The sequence below is a fragment of the Enhydra lutris genome, unplaced genomic scaffold (assembly GCF_002288905.1).
Source record: "Enhydra lutris kenyoni isolate GAN:26980312 unplaced genomic scaffold, ASM228890v2 scaffoldscaffold85, whole genome shotgun sequence".
Classification (NCBI taxonomy): Eukaryota; Metazoa; Chordata; class Mammalia; order Carnivora; family Mustelidae; genus Enhydra; species Enhydra lutris.
In genome coordinates, this window is record NW_019154169.1 from 8,601,959 (window position 1) to 8,617,555 (window position 15,597).

At 49.4% G+C, this 15,597-nt stretch overlaps 1 protein-coding gene across 1 annotated transcript in view; it reads left to right on the forward strand.

Moving 5' to 3' along the window:
* Positions 1 to 15,597, forward strand: part of LOC111161403 (spectrin beta, non-erythrocytic 4) — a 68,708-nt gene that overhangs the window by 39,033 nt on the left and 14,078 nt on the right. The window contains exons 18-21 of the mRNA XM_022525019.1: positions 1,102 to 1,248; positions 2,478 to 2,741; positions 12,476 to 12,700; positions 13,590 to 13,679. Of these exons, the coding sequence (XP_022380727.1) occupies positions 1,102 to 1,248; positions 2,478 to 2,741; positions 12,476 to 12,700; positions 13,590 to 13,679 (726 nt within the window). The remainder of the gene's footprint in view (positions 1 to 1,101; positions 1,249 to 2,477; positions 2,742 to 12,475; positions 12,701 to 13,589; positions 13,680 to 15,597) is intronic.

Consider the following 15,597-nt stretch of genomic DNA (forward strand, 5'->3'; position numbering starts at 1 on the left):
AGGGAAGAAGAGGATCTTGTGACTTGGCGGGGGGGAGGAAGGGGGAGGAGCAAAATGTCCCAGGTGCCAGGTTTGGTCATGAGTGGGTGGGGAGATTCCGGCTTGGGGGACAAGTCCTGAGGGGGGCTCAGAAGGCAACCTTGTGATTGGTCCTGCTCAGGACAATAAGGGGGGGGGGCTATTCTGTGCTTGCATTTTGGATGACTACTCTTGCTGGCCAGTGGGGGAAATAGAACTGGCTTTATTTTGGGAAGGGGGCTGGCATAGGAAGGTTCTGTCTGATCCTGTTGAGGAGTCTGGGGCTAGATTTGGAGGTTGGCTCGTTTGAGGAGCCAGAAGGTGGCCCTGTTGCTTACATTTAGGAGTTTGGCTTTGGCTGGGGGCTAGAACTAGTCATGGTTTGGGGACTGCAGTCTTGGAGTCCCAGGGCTGAACATGGGAAGTCCTGTGGGCTCATTAGGGAAGCTGGATATGGGTTGTGGGGGATGGGTTTACCCCAGATTGGAGGGTTGGTTTGGAGGGAATTAGACTAGGCTCTAGTTGGGAAGTTGTTTAAGGGTTCAACTGGCCATATTGGGAGGTTAGCACTAGCTATGGGCTTCATTTGATACCCTTGGGAATGGTTTGAGAATCTTGAATTGGTCCTTACTGGAGGTGGCTAAGACTAGATGGAAGGGTCAAAGTGTTGCTGTTGGGAAAATGGCGTGGGAGGCAAGGGCTAAATTGGAAGTTAGCTAAATTAGCTGGAGGTCTAGTTTTGGAGGGTTGATTTGTCCCTGGGAGGGAGGAGGCTGACTGGCTCAGAAGCTGTGCCTTTGGGGGCTTATGAGGAGTTAAGAAGGGCAGCCCTGAGGATGGGGCAACTAAGAGATTGGGCATTCTGGGGGATGCCCATCCATCCTCCACCCCCTAGGAGAAAGCCTCAATGCCTCCCCCCACCCCCCAACAAAGACAGTACTTGTAAAGCTTCTTCCATCCCTTCCTTCCAACCTCCCCCTAAATCTAGCAGCCTAAGCTTTGAATCTGGGATGTTCTGGAATGGATAGGGGTACTGTGCCAGGCTGGGGGAATCAGCTGTGCTCCTCTCCCTGTCCTGCACAGCTGGATGGCTGGATCCATGAGAAAATGCTAATGGCGCGGGATGGCACGAGGGAAGACGGCCACAAGCTGCATAAGAGATGGCTCCGGCACCAGGCATTCATGGCCGAGCTGGCTCAGAATAAGGAGTGGCTGGAGAAGATCGAGAGGGTGAGGATGTAGAGCGTCCCTCTGCCCGTGTCAGGTGCTGGAGGCCTCCAGGGCACCCACATCTCAGTTCCAGAACCCACCACTGCTGTCCTGCCCTTCCTACCCCTCTGAACCCTTAACAGATCATTTCCACATCTGCTCCTCGCCATGGGGCCGTGAGCAATTCTTGTAACCTCTTTGAGCTTCAGTTTTGCCATCTGTAAAATGGCTCGCATCTCTTCTACATGGTGCCCATACCCGTCTGGTTGTTAAATATTTTACACTTCCTCTAAATTCCCCCACTCCACATGGCGCACCTAGGCTGGAAGGTCAAGTAGACAGGCTGGAGCCATCTTGGGAGACCCAGGGTTAATGTGAACTTTGGATTCGTGCAACCCTGGGTTTTAATTGTGTCTATGCCTATTACCAGACTTGGCGAATTGTGCTAACCTCTTTGAGCCACAGTTTTCTCTGCTTTAAAAATAAGGAAATAGGGGTGCCTGGCTGGCTCAGTCAGAAGAGCATTTGACTCTTGATCTCGGGGTCGTGAGTTCAAGCCCTGTGTTGGGTGCAGAGATTACTTAAATAAATAGAACTTTAAAGAAAGAAAATTAGATAAGGAAACAATGAACATTGCTACTTCCGTGGGCTCTTAAGTCATACATATAAAGTCTTTAATACAAGGCCAGGCACCTAGGAACGTAATTGCTTTGGTATTGTTATTTTTAATGTGTACTGTACCATATGTAGCTCTAGACCACCAAGGAGCTTGACTTGAGTCTTGGAGGAACCCAGCCTCAACCCCCAAAACTGATCCCTACTCTTGTTGGAGCCCTAGACCTACAGCCTTCAGTACCTCCTCTCTCCTGACCCATTGATGCCCTATAAATGGTGGCAGGGGGCAAAGTCAATCTTTGAGTTTAACTGAAGTTCATTCTTTCTGCTTCTTTTGCTCTCCCCCCATTTCTTCTGTCTCCATCTCTCTCTCTCTCTGTCTCTCTCTCTCTCATCTGTCTTTCTTTGGGCCTCTTCCCATGTTTCTGACTTGATGGGCATGTCCCTGTGTCCCTCACTCTATGTCTGTCCATCTCTTGTCTCATCCTTCTTCCCATGTGTTTGTTCCTTCCATCTCTGGGCCTGTCTCTGTCTCCATGTCTCTCCCTGTGTCCCATTGCCCCCATACTTCTCTGTCCCTTCCCACCACCTGCCCCCCTCCCACTCCCTTCCTGTCTCCCACCTGTCTGGGGCAGGAGGGCCAGCAACTGATGCAAGAGAAGCCAGAGCTGGCGGCCTCGGTGCGGAAAAAGCTGGGGGAGATCCGGCAGTGCTGGGCCGAGCTGGAGAGCACCACCCAGGCCAAGGCAAGGCAGCTCTTTGAGGCCAGCAAGGCCGACCAGCTGGTGCAGAGCTTCGCTGAGCTGGACAAGAAACTCCTTCACATGGAGAGCCAGCTGCAGGACGTGGATCCTGGTGGGGACCTGGCCACCGTCAACAGCCAGCTCAAGAAGCTACAGGTATGGCCTGACTGACCCCGACAGGGCCTCTGTGTGCCCCCGGGGAGCCTGAGTCAAGGTATTGCACACAGAGGGGATTTCATAGAGGGATTTGTTTCAGATGTGTTAGAAGGGCTGGAAGAGCAGAAAGGGGGTTCCGAGGGAACCCATTTAATGGTAACTCACTCCTTCCAGCAACCCTGAGATTGGTCCAGTGACTATCCCCCATTTTACCAATGGGGAAAGTGAGGCACAGAAGGTAAAGCACCTGGCCCAAGGACATACAGCAAGCCGATGGCTCCCTTAGGATGCGAGGAGGGCTTGGCAGGTAGACGTAGGGTCTGCATGGTCTCGGCTCCTAGCTGGCCGCTGGTCAGTGCTCGGGATCTGATCGTTTGACACAACTGTCTGGAGGTTCGAAAGCAGATGTTGCTTATCCCCTCTCGAGGTGTGGCAGCTCCTGCCTCCGAGTGCCAGGCACGCCGCCTGACCACGACGGGGAACGGAGGCTCCAGGAGGCGAACTTACTGGCCCAGGGGAGCAGGTGAAGAGCCTGGATTCAAATCCAGGACTCTTGACTCTTCACCGCTGCTTTGGACATGCCCCCTGCATAGTTACACTGCTAGAGGGTTTGGCATAGGGTCTGGGGGGGAAGAAGAAAAAAAGAAAAAAAAGTCAGCTAATAATCAAAGCCTAAAGACGTTGATTAGAATCCATACATTCACGCGGCAAGTGTTCACTGAGCATGGACTGTATGCCAGGCGCTTTTCTCGGTGCTGGAGAGCAGCAGTGGGCAAAAGTGACCCGAACCTGCAGCCTTCACAGGGCTCACGTTCTGGTCGGGGGGACAGGCAAAGGAGCAAAGAGACACACGGAGCTGAATCTGATACCAGTGATGTCATTGCTTTATACACAGCAGCGGCCCCCATGTGTGGTCTCCAGGACACCTTTCCACGATTAGAAATCATGGCAATCCCCAAAGAGCTTTGGTTCTGGTACATTTTACCTATCAATATTTACTTCACTAAAACAAATAAATGACTCACATAAAAACAACGATAATAAATCCATTTTTTATATTAACCCCAGAGCATTCTTTTATGAAGAATAACTCTTTTCCAAGCCAAAAAAAAAAAAAAAAAAATAGGAGATTGGCATTGTTTCCAGTACTGCAACTCTTTCATGTCTGGCTTACTAGAAGATTCTTTTTTTTTTTAAAAAAAGATTTTATTTATTTATTTGACAGAGAGAGATGTCCCAAGCAGGCAGACAGAGATAGGGGGAAGCAGGCTCCCTGCTGAGCAGAGACCCCCCCCCCAATTCGGGCCTCGATCCCAGGACCCTGAGATGATCCCAGGACCCTGAGATCATGACCTGAGCCAAAGGCAGAGGCTTAACCCACTGAGCCACCCAGGCGCCCTACTAGAAGATTCTTACCTTTGCTTCTGCACATGTTCTGCTTTCTGCGGCAAAAGCATGAGTCATAGGGTCCCCACAAAACCACACTATACCCTTGGGAGAGAATGAGAATAAAGGCAAATAGTGCCTTGGTATTTTTTTTTAAGATTTTTAATCTACTTATTTGACAGAGCGAGAGATCGCAAGTAGGCAGAAAGGCAGGCAGAGAGAGAGGGGGAAGCAGGCTCCCCGCCAAGCAGAGAGCCAGACTCGGGGCTTGATCCCAGGACCCTGAGACCATGACCAGAGCTTAACCCATTGAGCCACCCAGGTGCCCCAGCGCCTTGGTATTCTTATAAAATAGTTGGAACCTTGCAGACCCCTTGGAAAGATGTTGGGGATATGGTGAGCTCTCAAGAGATGAGGATCTGTGGGGCGCCTGGGAGGCTCCATTGGTTAAGTGTCTGCCTTTGGTTCCAGTCATGATCCCAGGAGCCCACATCGGGCTCCCTGCTCAGCGGGAAGCCTGCTTCTTCCTCTCCTGCTCCCCCTGCTTGTGTTCCCTCTCTCACTGTGTCTTTCTCTCTGTATCAAATAAATAAATAAAAATATTTAAAAAAATTATTTCGGGGGGTGATATATGAAATGTTAATAGAGTGCCAAAAGTTAGAAGGGCCTTCAGTTCACGTGATCTTGCCAAATAGCTTGCCCGAAGTCTGCTGCCAGTTAATGCTCTCTCCGCCTGTGAGAGTTCCTGTTTCTGCCCATACTCGCCAGCACTTGTATTGTCAGACATTTTAGATTTTTCAGTCTGATTTTTCTCATGCATGGGTTGTTTGCATTTGTATTTTTTCCGGTGACCAGTGAGCTTGAACATCCCTCTTTCCTCTGGGCGTTTAGGTTTTGGAGGGAGGACTGGGGGCCTCCTGTTCTTCCCTCCCCACAGAAGGAAGCCCTGTTGAAGCGTTGTTCTAGGGCGAGGCCGAGGCCCAGCGGAGACAAGGGTCTGGCTGGGGGTCACACAGAGATGGGAGGCAGGGGCAGGCCCCAGCACAGGACTTTCCCCAGCAGAGGGAGCCCGAGGGGGCAGGGAGTGTCTCCGTAGGCTCGGCCCCCAGATGGAGCCCAGCTGGGCCTCCGGAGCTGCCGTTGGGGAGGGGAGGGGCTGCCCAAGGCCCCTGCTGTCCCCCAGGGCCTCCTGAGAGCTCAGATGCTGGGCACAGGCAGGAGGGCGGGCGGCTGCCATCCAGCCGGCAAATTTCCTGGCTGCCGCACCCCTCCAGCCCTGGGGCCCTGCTGGGCTGAAGCAGGCTGGTTCAGGCAGAAGGGGTGTGGATCTGTGAGTGGTCTGCTGCCTTGGCCTCTCTCTGGGCCTGTCTCTCCGTCCTGGTCCCCGAGATCCTCTGTGTGGAAACTCTGCGAGTTGCCATCTCCTGTGTGTCTCTGCTTCTCTTACTTTCTCACTCTCTTTTTGTTTCCATTCTTCATCTCCGCCTCTGTCCCTTGATCCCTGTGCCCTCCTGGGTCCTCTCCTGTGTCCTCTGCCCCAACCAGTGCAGCAGGCTTCCTAGGAGCCCACCTGAGATGGAGGCCATGTGACCCCGAGTCCGCTCTCAGAGCCTCCTAGCCAACTGGCCTTCCTGGCCCAGGGACCAGATGGTGGTGTTCCAGGCCCCCACTTGCCAGTCCTCAGGGGCCTGACCAGCTGGTCTGGCTCAGCCACAGGCTCCTGCCTGGGGCGGGTGGGGGAAGCTGGTCTCCTGCCATCAGAGGGGGCCCGGCCAGGGGAAAATGCACTGGAGGCTTTGCAGCTGCTGGGCTGGGTCCCTGAGGACTCCTTACCACCTACTTCACCCCTGAAAGCTCCCCCAACCCCAAGCAAGGCACTTTCTCTGGCTAAGGAAACACCCCCCCCATTCTTTGTGTCATATGTCTTCCTGAGCTCAGTGCAGCCTATGGGGAGAATCAGGGTACAGGAGCGGCAGAGCCAGGGTTTGAAGCCCTCCCATCCCACTGCTGCGCCACCCAGGGCAAGTGACCCCTCCTTTCTGAGCCTCCATTCTAGAGAAGCAGAGTGACTGAGAGCCGCTAGGATTTTGTGATTCAAATTATGGCTGTGGCAGTCTTTACTCTGGACCAGGGACTGCTCCTCTGAGTCTCAGTTTCCCCAACCGGAAAATGGGAAAGCAGCAAGTAGGGATGAGAATGATCTGGGGGTCAAAGCTTGTGTATTCCTACCTACCACGTGGCTAGTGACTGAGGCTTTTTCCCAAGTGGGCTCTTCTGCTTTTGCTTTTTTTTTTCTTACATTTAATGTCTTTTCACAAAATTAAGATTTAATTCCATACCATAAAATATATTTTTAATGTGTAAAAGTCAGTGGTTTTCACGTATTTGCAAATCACCCCACCCCTCCAAATGCCATTCCCATTAGCCTCCCTCTACCAGTTAACTCCTTCTACGCATCTTCTCTTTGACTATAGATTTGCCCATTTTGGACGTTTCATATAAATGGAATCATACAATATGTGGTCCTCGGTGTCTGGCTTCTTTCCCTGAGCAATGTTTTCAAGAGTCATCCTTGCGGTAGAATGTGTCAGTACTTCGTGGCTCCTCTGGTTTTGATGTGTGTAAAGCTGGTTTAATTTTTGACAATTCTTAATTTATTTTTTTTAATATTTTATTTATTTATTTGACAGAGAACACGAGAGAGAGAGAGAGGAGAAAGCAGGCTCCCTGCTGAGCAGAGAGCCCGATGTGGGGCTCGATCCCAAGGCCCTGGGATCATGACCTGAGCTGAAGGCTGAGGCTTTAACCCACTGAGCCACCCAGGTGCCCCGACAATTCTTAATATCTGATATGGCCCAACACACCAGCCTGGAGATCAGTCCAACAAAGGCAGTGAGTGCACATTTACAGAGACCTACTCTGTGCCAGGCACAGGGCCAGGCGCTGGGATCCAACCATGAACGAAATAAACATCCCCATCTTCCCCCAGCCCCTTATGCTGTGAGGATTACGTAAATTATTCCTAGTCCAGTGCTCAGAGCACTGGCTGGCTTGGGGCAGGCACCAGGATGAGTTACCTAGTATTGTTGTTATGGTAAGAAATATCATGTGAAAAGTGAAAAGGCTTTCTTTCCTCTCCACACACACATATGTGGTCCCACTTCCCAGGGTGTTTTTCTTCCTTCCTTCCTTCCTTCCTTTCTTTTTTTAAGATTTTTATTTATTGAGAGAGAGAGAGCACGAACTGGGGCAGAGGGAGATGGGGAAGCAGGCTTCCTGCTGAGCAGGGAGCCCAATGCGGGGCTTGATCCCAGGACTCTGAGATCATGACCTGAGCCAAGGACAGGCGCTTAACTGAGTGAGCACCCCCCTCAGTCACCCCGTGGGGGTGTCATTCTTGTCACAGTTTCTTCTATGTCCTGGAAATTTTCCATGCATATGCACACATTCATGTGACATCGGGACAGACCATGCAGGCGCTTGCCCTTTTCGCTGGACCAGGTATCCTTCCTTGTCCAAGAATGGATGGATCTCCTGGTTGCATGATATTCCATGGGGTGACTCAAGAGTCTCTCTTTTTTTTTTTTTTTAAGATTTTATTTATTTATTTGACAGAGAGAGATCACAAGCAGGCAGAGAGGCAGGCAGAGAGAGAGGAGGAAGCAGGCTCCCTGCTGAGCAGAGAGCCCGATGCGGGGCTCGATCCCAGGACTCTGAGATCATGACCTGAGCCGAAGGCAGCGGCTTAACCCACTGAGCCACCCAGGCGCCCCTCAAGAGTCTCTCTTTAACCAGCCCTCTGTTGAGAGATGTCTGGGCTGTTTCTAATCTTCCACTAGTGTAAATAGCACCACAGTAGACATCCCCATCCATATGCATTTGAGCCTATGTGTAAATACTTCTGTAGAAAAGAGCCTTCCAGGGGCACCTGGGTGGATGCCTCCATTAAGCATCTGCCTTCAGCTCTGGTCATGATCCCAGGGTCCTGGGATCGAGCCCTGCCTCAGGCTCCTTGTTCAGCAGGGGATCTGCTCCCTCTCCTTCTGCTCCCCTCCCTGCTTGTGTTCTCTCTCTCTCTCTCAAATAGATAAACAAAATCTAAAAAGAAAGGAAAGGAAAGAGTCCTCCAAATACAATTTGTGGGCCCAAAGGTGTGCACATTAAACTTTTTGAGAGATACTTCCGAGTGTCCCCGTAAAAAGGCCATGGACACCCCTGCACGTTATAGGGATCCTCTCCCCAAGTGGCCCCCATCCTTAAGCATGGTCAAGCTTTCTCACCTCTGCTAATCTGAGAAGTGAAACATACTGTTTTGCAGTTATTTTATTTTTTTAAGATTTTATTTATTTGAGAGAGAAAGAGAGCACAAGTAAGGGGCAGGGAGGGGGAGAGGGCAGGGGAGAAGCAGATTCCCTGCCGAACAGGGAGTCCGATGAGGGGCTCGATCCCAGGACCTTGGGATCATGATCCGAGCCAAAGGCAGACACTTAACCAATTGACCCACCCAGGCGCCCCTGTCTTAAAGTTATTTTAATTTGCATTTCCCTTAACATTGAACGAGGTGGAACATCTCTTTGTACATTTAATGACCACTGTCCTTCTGTTTCCTTTGCTCATGTTTGCAAGGAAGGATCCACATTAAATGGGCGTTCAAAACATGGCATTCTTGCAGAAGTAGAAAAGTGTTAGTCCTGGAATTATTCCATCTCGGGACACACGGCCTCTTGTGGGCATGTTATGGAGAGGTTTTCATCTAGCAGAGAACTGGAACTTAGTAGCATTTCAGATTATGTTTAAGAGTTGCCAGGATTTGAATGCATTTTGATTTTCTACGCATTGGTGCACTGATTTGCCTAGTGAAAAAGGTTTTGGAGTGACTCTTTTATTTTTCTTTGATTTCTGCAGCTTGTAATTGTGCCTTTTGGAAATTCCTTTTATGTGCTTTTGGCTTGTTAAAACATTTGTTTTTTATCCATTTTCATGACTCCTACGGATTGTGAACTGTATCAGCTGGAACTCTTTGGGGTGCAGTTCATAGGACTTCAAGCCACAATGACTTAGGCTAATGGGGAGGTTCTTGGCTCACTTTGCTGAAAAACCCATGCAGTAGGCGGCTTCAGGCATGGCTGGATCAGTTCCTCAAATTATGTCCTCCTCAGCAATCTGTCTTCGTTTCTGGGCATTGCTTTTCTCTCTGTTGGCCTCGTTGTCGGGAGCAAGTTGGCAAGTCGGCAAGTTGCCCCTCCACCCCACACCAGGCCTATGTTCTACCAACTGAGGAACCCCAATGGAAAGAGAGTACCCTCCCGAGTCACACACTTTTCCTGCAAAAGAGGGAAGCATTTGGGGCACCTGGGTGGCTCAGTGGGTTAAATGTACAACTCTTGATCTCAGCTCAGGTCTTAAATCTTTTTTTTAAATATTTAATTAATTTATTTATTTGAGAGAGAGAGAGAGCATGAGCAAGGAGAAGGTCAGAGGGAGAAGCAGACTCCCCATGGAGTTGGGAGCCTGATGTAGGACTCGATCCTGGGACTCCATCATCATGACCTGTCAGCTCAGCTCAGGTCTTGAGTTCAGGTGATGAGTTTAAACCCCAGACTGGGCTCCACGGTCAGTGTGGCGCCTACTTTAAAAAAAAAAAAAAAAAGGTTTAAAAGGTGGGCTTTCATTGGCTGATCTTAGGTCACGTGCTATCTCTTACCCACCCCACCCCCCAAGCCAGGGTGGTTTCAGTGTTTTGATTGGCTATCTTGGCTCATGTGGCTGCCCTTGGAGCTCTAGGGTTTTCTTAGTCGCTTCAGAGCTTAGGTGTGAGAGGGTGAAAAGAGGTGCTGCGGAGAAGGGATGGACCGTGAGCTGGCAAAACCAACAGTTCTGGGCTGCGGAAACTTGGAAGAACATCTTCACTTGGTTCTTGGATTTTGACTGTTGAGTTGCAGTCATTTGCTGTGATCTGTTACCACTTAATTTCATTATTGTAATGTTGTTTTCTTTTATGGCTTTTACCCCCTCTGTTTCGAGTCACACAAGTAATACATAATTATATTCTTTTGGTTAAAGATCTTACTAACGTAGAAGTCTTCGGTGAAACATAAAGTCTCCCTTAACTGCACCTCCAGTCCCCACACCCCAAAAGGAACCTCAGTTATGATTTGGGGTGCATCCTGCTAGCCCTCTTTCTGTGCATTTCCTAACTACCTATGTGGTTTTTGAATAATTTTAATTTGTAATGTTTAATTTAAAATTTTTAATAATTACATTTTATGGCTCAGACATCAAACACTTTATTAGGAATCCTATGTGATAAGTCTCTCCTTCACCCCTGTCCCCATTCACTGAATTCCCTCCCCTGCCCATAGGTACCATCTGTGACTAATTTCTTGTTTATTCCAGGGAATTTTTATGCATGCACAACCCATGACAAATATAATATATTCAGCTGTATGTTCTAAGTTGTTTTTTTCTCTTAACAGCAAGTATTGGCCATTATTCCGTACTGATGCGGATTTGTTTAACCATTTCACTCTTGGTGGGCATCATGTTTGTTTCCAGTTGCTTCCCATTATAAACTCTGCTTACAGTGCGATCCTTGGGCAAACATCTTTATGCACATGAGCCAGTATTTCTTTAGTTATATTCCTAGAAGTGGAAGTGCAAGTGCTGGGTTAAAGCATATGAACTTTTTGCATTTTGATAGGATCTGCCAAATTGCCTTCCAAAAAGGCTCTGCTAATTCATACCACCACTGGCTGACAGCGGCTGAGTGTGCCTGCCCATCTCCCTGCATCTTTGCTAATAATAGATATTATCTGTCTTATACATGGTTGCCAATATGGTGAACAAGAAAGGGTACCTTGTTTTGATTTGTATTTTCCTGCTGATTAGTGAGACTAGGCATCTCTTCCTCATGCTTTTTTTTTTTTTTTAAGATTTTATTTATTTATTTGACAGAGAAAGAGACAGCAAGAGAGGGAGCACAAGCAAGGGGAGTGGGAGAGGGAGAAGCAGGCTCCCCGAGCGGGGAGCCTGATGTGGGGCTTGATCCCAAGACCCCAGGATCACAATCTGAGCCGAAGGCAGACGCTTAATGACTGAGCCACCCAGGCGCCCCTTGTGCTTATTTTTATTTCTGTATGTTGCCTGTTCACTGGGAGAGGTGCATGTTCACACGGGGGCAGTCTTTTTCTTTGCCAGTGACATTCATCTGTGCGTTGATCGAATCACAATCGAAGACCTATTACATGCCAGACACTGTTCTAGGTGCTCAGGAATACTGGGGTCAACCGGCACAAACCCTGCCCTCAAAAAGCTCCCATTCTAAAAAAAAAGCTCCCATTCTAGAAGCAGGATGCCAACAGAAAAGCCACAAGACAGAATTGAGTGATGGTGGTAAGTGGAGACAGAGGAAGCAGAATAAAGGGAATTCCTTGATTGTCAAAGAAACTAACTCCTTGTTCTAATAATAGGAGTTATGTTAAATATTTTTTTCAGGTTGTCATTTGCCTTCTCATTATATCTAGGAGTTTTGGTTGATGCAAAAGTATTTCATGTGGCCAAATTTATAAATCTTTCCCTTTATGATTTTTTTTTTTTTTTTGGCTGGAAAGATTTTCTCCATCCTAAGATTATAAAAGCATTTGCCCAGGTTTTCTTCTGTGCCTTATGGATTTACTTATTCCATTTAAGTCTTTAATCCATCTGGAATTGTTTTCAGCATAAAGAGGGAGGAAGGGATCCAGCTAAATTGGCCCGTGACCGCTCATTGAATAATCCATCTTTTCCTTGGGGATTTGAAATGGCATCTATAAAAATGCATGAATTCTCCAGGGTATTTGGGTCTGATTTTGCACTCTGTGTTTATCCCTATGGCATACGCACCACTTAAATCACTATAACTTCATATTTATGACATTTGGAAAGGTTGACTCTTTGGACAAATTACCTAACTTCTCTGGGCCTCAGTTTCCACCCCTGTAAAACAGGGATATCACCAAATTTGAAGGGTCGTTCTGAGAATGAACGAATGAATGAATGAATGGGTCACTTTAGCCCAACGGGCCAGGTAAGCTGCTGTGAGAAGGTAATGTTTGAGCTGAAATCTAATTGACAAGGAAGAGCATGCCAGATAGAGGGAATAGAAAAGGCGAAGGCCCTGAGGCAGGAGTAGTTTAGCCTGTGGCGGTATCAGGGAGGAGCCTAGAGCTTCTGGAGGGGATTGGGCAGGGGCCTAGTTGGAAATGGTGCGCCCTGGGGAAGGGTTTGGCTCTCACCATAAAGGCACTGGGGAGCCAGAGCAGGACTGGGAGGGAGGATGGAGCCCTTTGACTGTGCCCCTGTCCCCACAGTCGATGGAGTCGCAGGTGGAGGAGTGGTATCGCGAGGTGGGAGAGTTACAGGCGCAGACCGCCGCCCTGCCGCTGGAGCCGGCCAGCAAGGAGCTGGTGGGCGAGCGGCAGAACGCGGTGGGCGAGCGCCTGGTGCGCCTGCTCGAGCCCTTGCAGGAGCGCCGCCGCCTGCTGCTCGCCTCTAAGGAGCTGCACCAGGTGGCGCACGACCTTGACGATGAGCTGGTGAGGACCGGCGCGGGGACTGGGGCGAGGCCGGGGTAAAGCGGAGGAGATGGTTGCGCGGCTGGGATGGGATGGGAGGCGGCGGGAGAGCCCCGGGCCCGCGGGGCGTGGAGTTTGGGAGTGAGGGTGGGACCGTGGGACCTTGGCGAGTTCAAGGGCGGAGCTGGCTGGGAGACCTTACCCCTGACCCGAGGCTAGACTCAGTCATCCAGTCCTTCCCTTCCTTACTCATTTGCTCGTTCACTTATCCACTCATTCATTCGTTCATTCATTCATTCATTCACTTTTTCCACATTTACTCACTTTCATTCATCCATTGGTTTATTCATTGACTCATCTTCATTCTTTCCTCCACTGACTTATTGCTGTTCGTTATTCACTCATCCCTCATTCATTCCTCATTCAGTCACTCGCTTCCTGATCTGCTCATTCATTCTTCCACTCACTAATTTGTTCATTCGCTTGATCCTTATGGGCCAAGCTCTGTACTTGGATGATGCTGGGGTCACAGGGGGACCAAGACAGACCCCATTCCTGCCCATAGAAGGCTCAAGAATCCGAAGGGGAAAACGCACTTACGTCCCGACAGTGACAACTCAGGGTGGTTTGGGCTGTTATGAGGAAGTTTAGGAGGCTGGGGGAGCCGAGAGGAGGCAATGGGCCAAAGTCAGGGAGGGTTTCCTAGAGGAGGGGATGTCTTGAGTTGAGACATGAAGGAAGAGTCCCCATTAGCCTGCTGAGGGAGAGGGAAGGGAGTTGCAGGACTCAAGACCTTCCCGTGCCAAGGACAGAGGTAAGCAAGCCTGTGTGGTGTGGCTTACAGTTTAATTGGGATGCAGTGGTCTTTGGGTGCATTCTCCCCTTGACTTGCTCCCTGCATCCTTTCCAGGCATGGGTCCAGGAGCGACTGCCACTGGCCATGCAGACGGAGCGAGGCAGTGGCTTACAGGCTGTCCAGCAGTACATCAAAAAGAACCAGGTGAGCAGAGCCAGAGGGAGGATGTGGGTTAGGGCACATTCGGAGACAAGTGAGGAAAAAACAGCTCAAAGTGGTTAAAACCAAAATTTGTTGGCTCTTGTGATTGAGAAGAGTGTGGACAAGCAGGCATAGCTGCATCCAGGTCCTTCCATGATGTCATGAGTCTTGCAACTTCATGTGTGTGTGTGTGTGTGTGTGTGTGTGTGTGTGTGTGTATTTCTCTGTTAGCTTTGGTCTCAGGTCAACTCTCTCCTCTCTTGATAGTGAAAGACCTCTAACAGATTCAAGTGTACATCCCACCAGCAGAACTGAAGGGGATTTCTCCCTCTCTCTCTTTCCCTTTCAATAATTTCAGCAGTAGTCCCAGGAATAACTCCTGTGGGCTCAACTTGAGTCCTATGCCCATCCCTGAACTAATCATGGTGGCTCAGGGGCCACTCTTGGTGGTGTCAGCCTTCACTTAATTACCTGAGCTGAGATGGAGACGGGGTTCCCCGGAGGAAAGTCAGGGTCCTGTGAGAAACAGTAAGGAGAATAGCTTATTGGAAAAGGAAAAGCAACAACAAGTAAGAACTCAAACCACCCACAGAGAGAAAGGACAGAAATGATCAGCGAAAGAACCTTGACTCCTAATAGTGTCCGTTCCACTCATGGAAGGGGAGCTCTTGAGCCCCTAAGATCTCTGGATCTCTGTTCCCCTCCCTGGGCCTCAGTTCCACATCTAAAAAAGCAGAGAGTTGGTCTAGAGCAGTGGTTTTCAAATCCCTTAGCAGAGGAACTTTTTGGGTGAAGCCGCTCATTCACCAAACCCAGTGTAAGATGCATGAGAGAGGAATGAATAATACTAATACTAATAATTACAGATTAATTAAAGACTTACTGTGTGCCAGGTACACAGGTAGGGGGTTATGTGTGGGTCTTTGAAAATTTAATCCCCACAATGACCTTATCAGGTAGGTCTTCTCATTACTCTCCTTTACCAAAAAATGTGAGCTGGGAGAACAGGCACTGGAGGATGGTAAGGAGGTGGGCTTACAAATGATTCTCAAGGTTTGTGACCATGCTGCCCTAGATGGAGTTCTTTAAGAGGCTGGAGGGTTTTTTGTTTTTTTGTGTTTTTTTTTTTAACTTTCATTTTTCTATTTTGCTGAAAACACTCTTGGCTGTGTTTTTTTTTTTAAGATTTTATTAATTTATTTGCGAGAGGCGCACACATGTGCACGAGCAGGGCACGAGGCAGAGGGAGAGTGAGAAGCCGACTGCGCTCATCCTGGGCTCTATCCCAGGACCCTGAGGTTATGACTGAGCCAAAAGACAGACGCTTAACAGACTGAGCCACCCAGAGACCCCGGAAAACTCTCATGACTGTTGACAGTGTTGGGGACTATTAGAACTGGCCCGTCCTTTTCATTGTTGACAGAAGTGCTCAAGTGCACTTCACGCTTATCACTGCGGTGGGGGTGGGGGCCCTGTGTGTGCGCAGGAGTGCTGGATGCTTCTGAGCCCATGGAGGGCTAACAGCAGCTAGTACTGACTGAGCACCTACTGTATGCCTGCTCAGCTCTGAGTGCTCCAAGGCACAACAGCCCCATGAGGTGGACATTAAGCACCCCCTCCCACCAGCCACAGGGCAGTCTGGGAAGTTGGCAAGTTCCTTAAGCTCTCTGTGCCTCAGTTTCCCCATCTGTAAAGTGAGACAGAGTACTGGAGGGGCAGTGAGGACTGGAGGAGTGGCCACATCCTGCAAAGCCCTTGTTTAGCCAAGTGCCTGGCAGGTGGCAGGCACTCAGGGTCACCCCTTAGCACCTCTGTTTGCAAGTTGAGGAAACTGAGGCACAGGAGAAGCTAAGTAAGCTAAGTCCAGGGCTGGTAGAGGGAACCTTTTGGGCTGATGGAAGTGTTTCATATCTCGACCTGG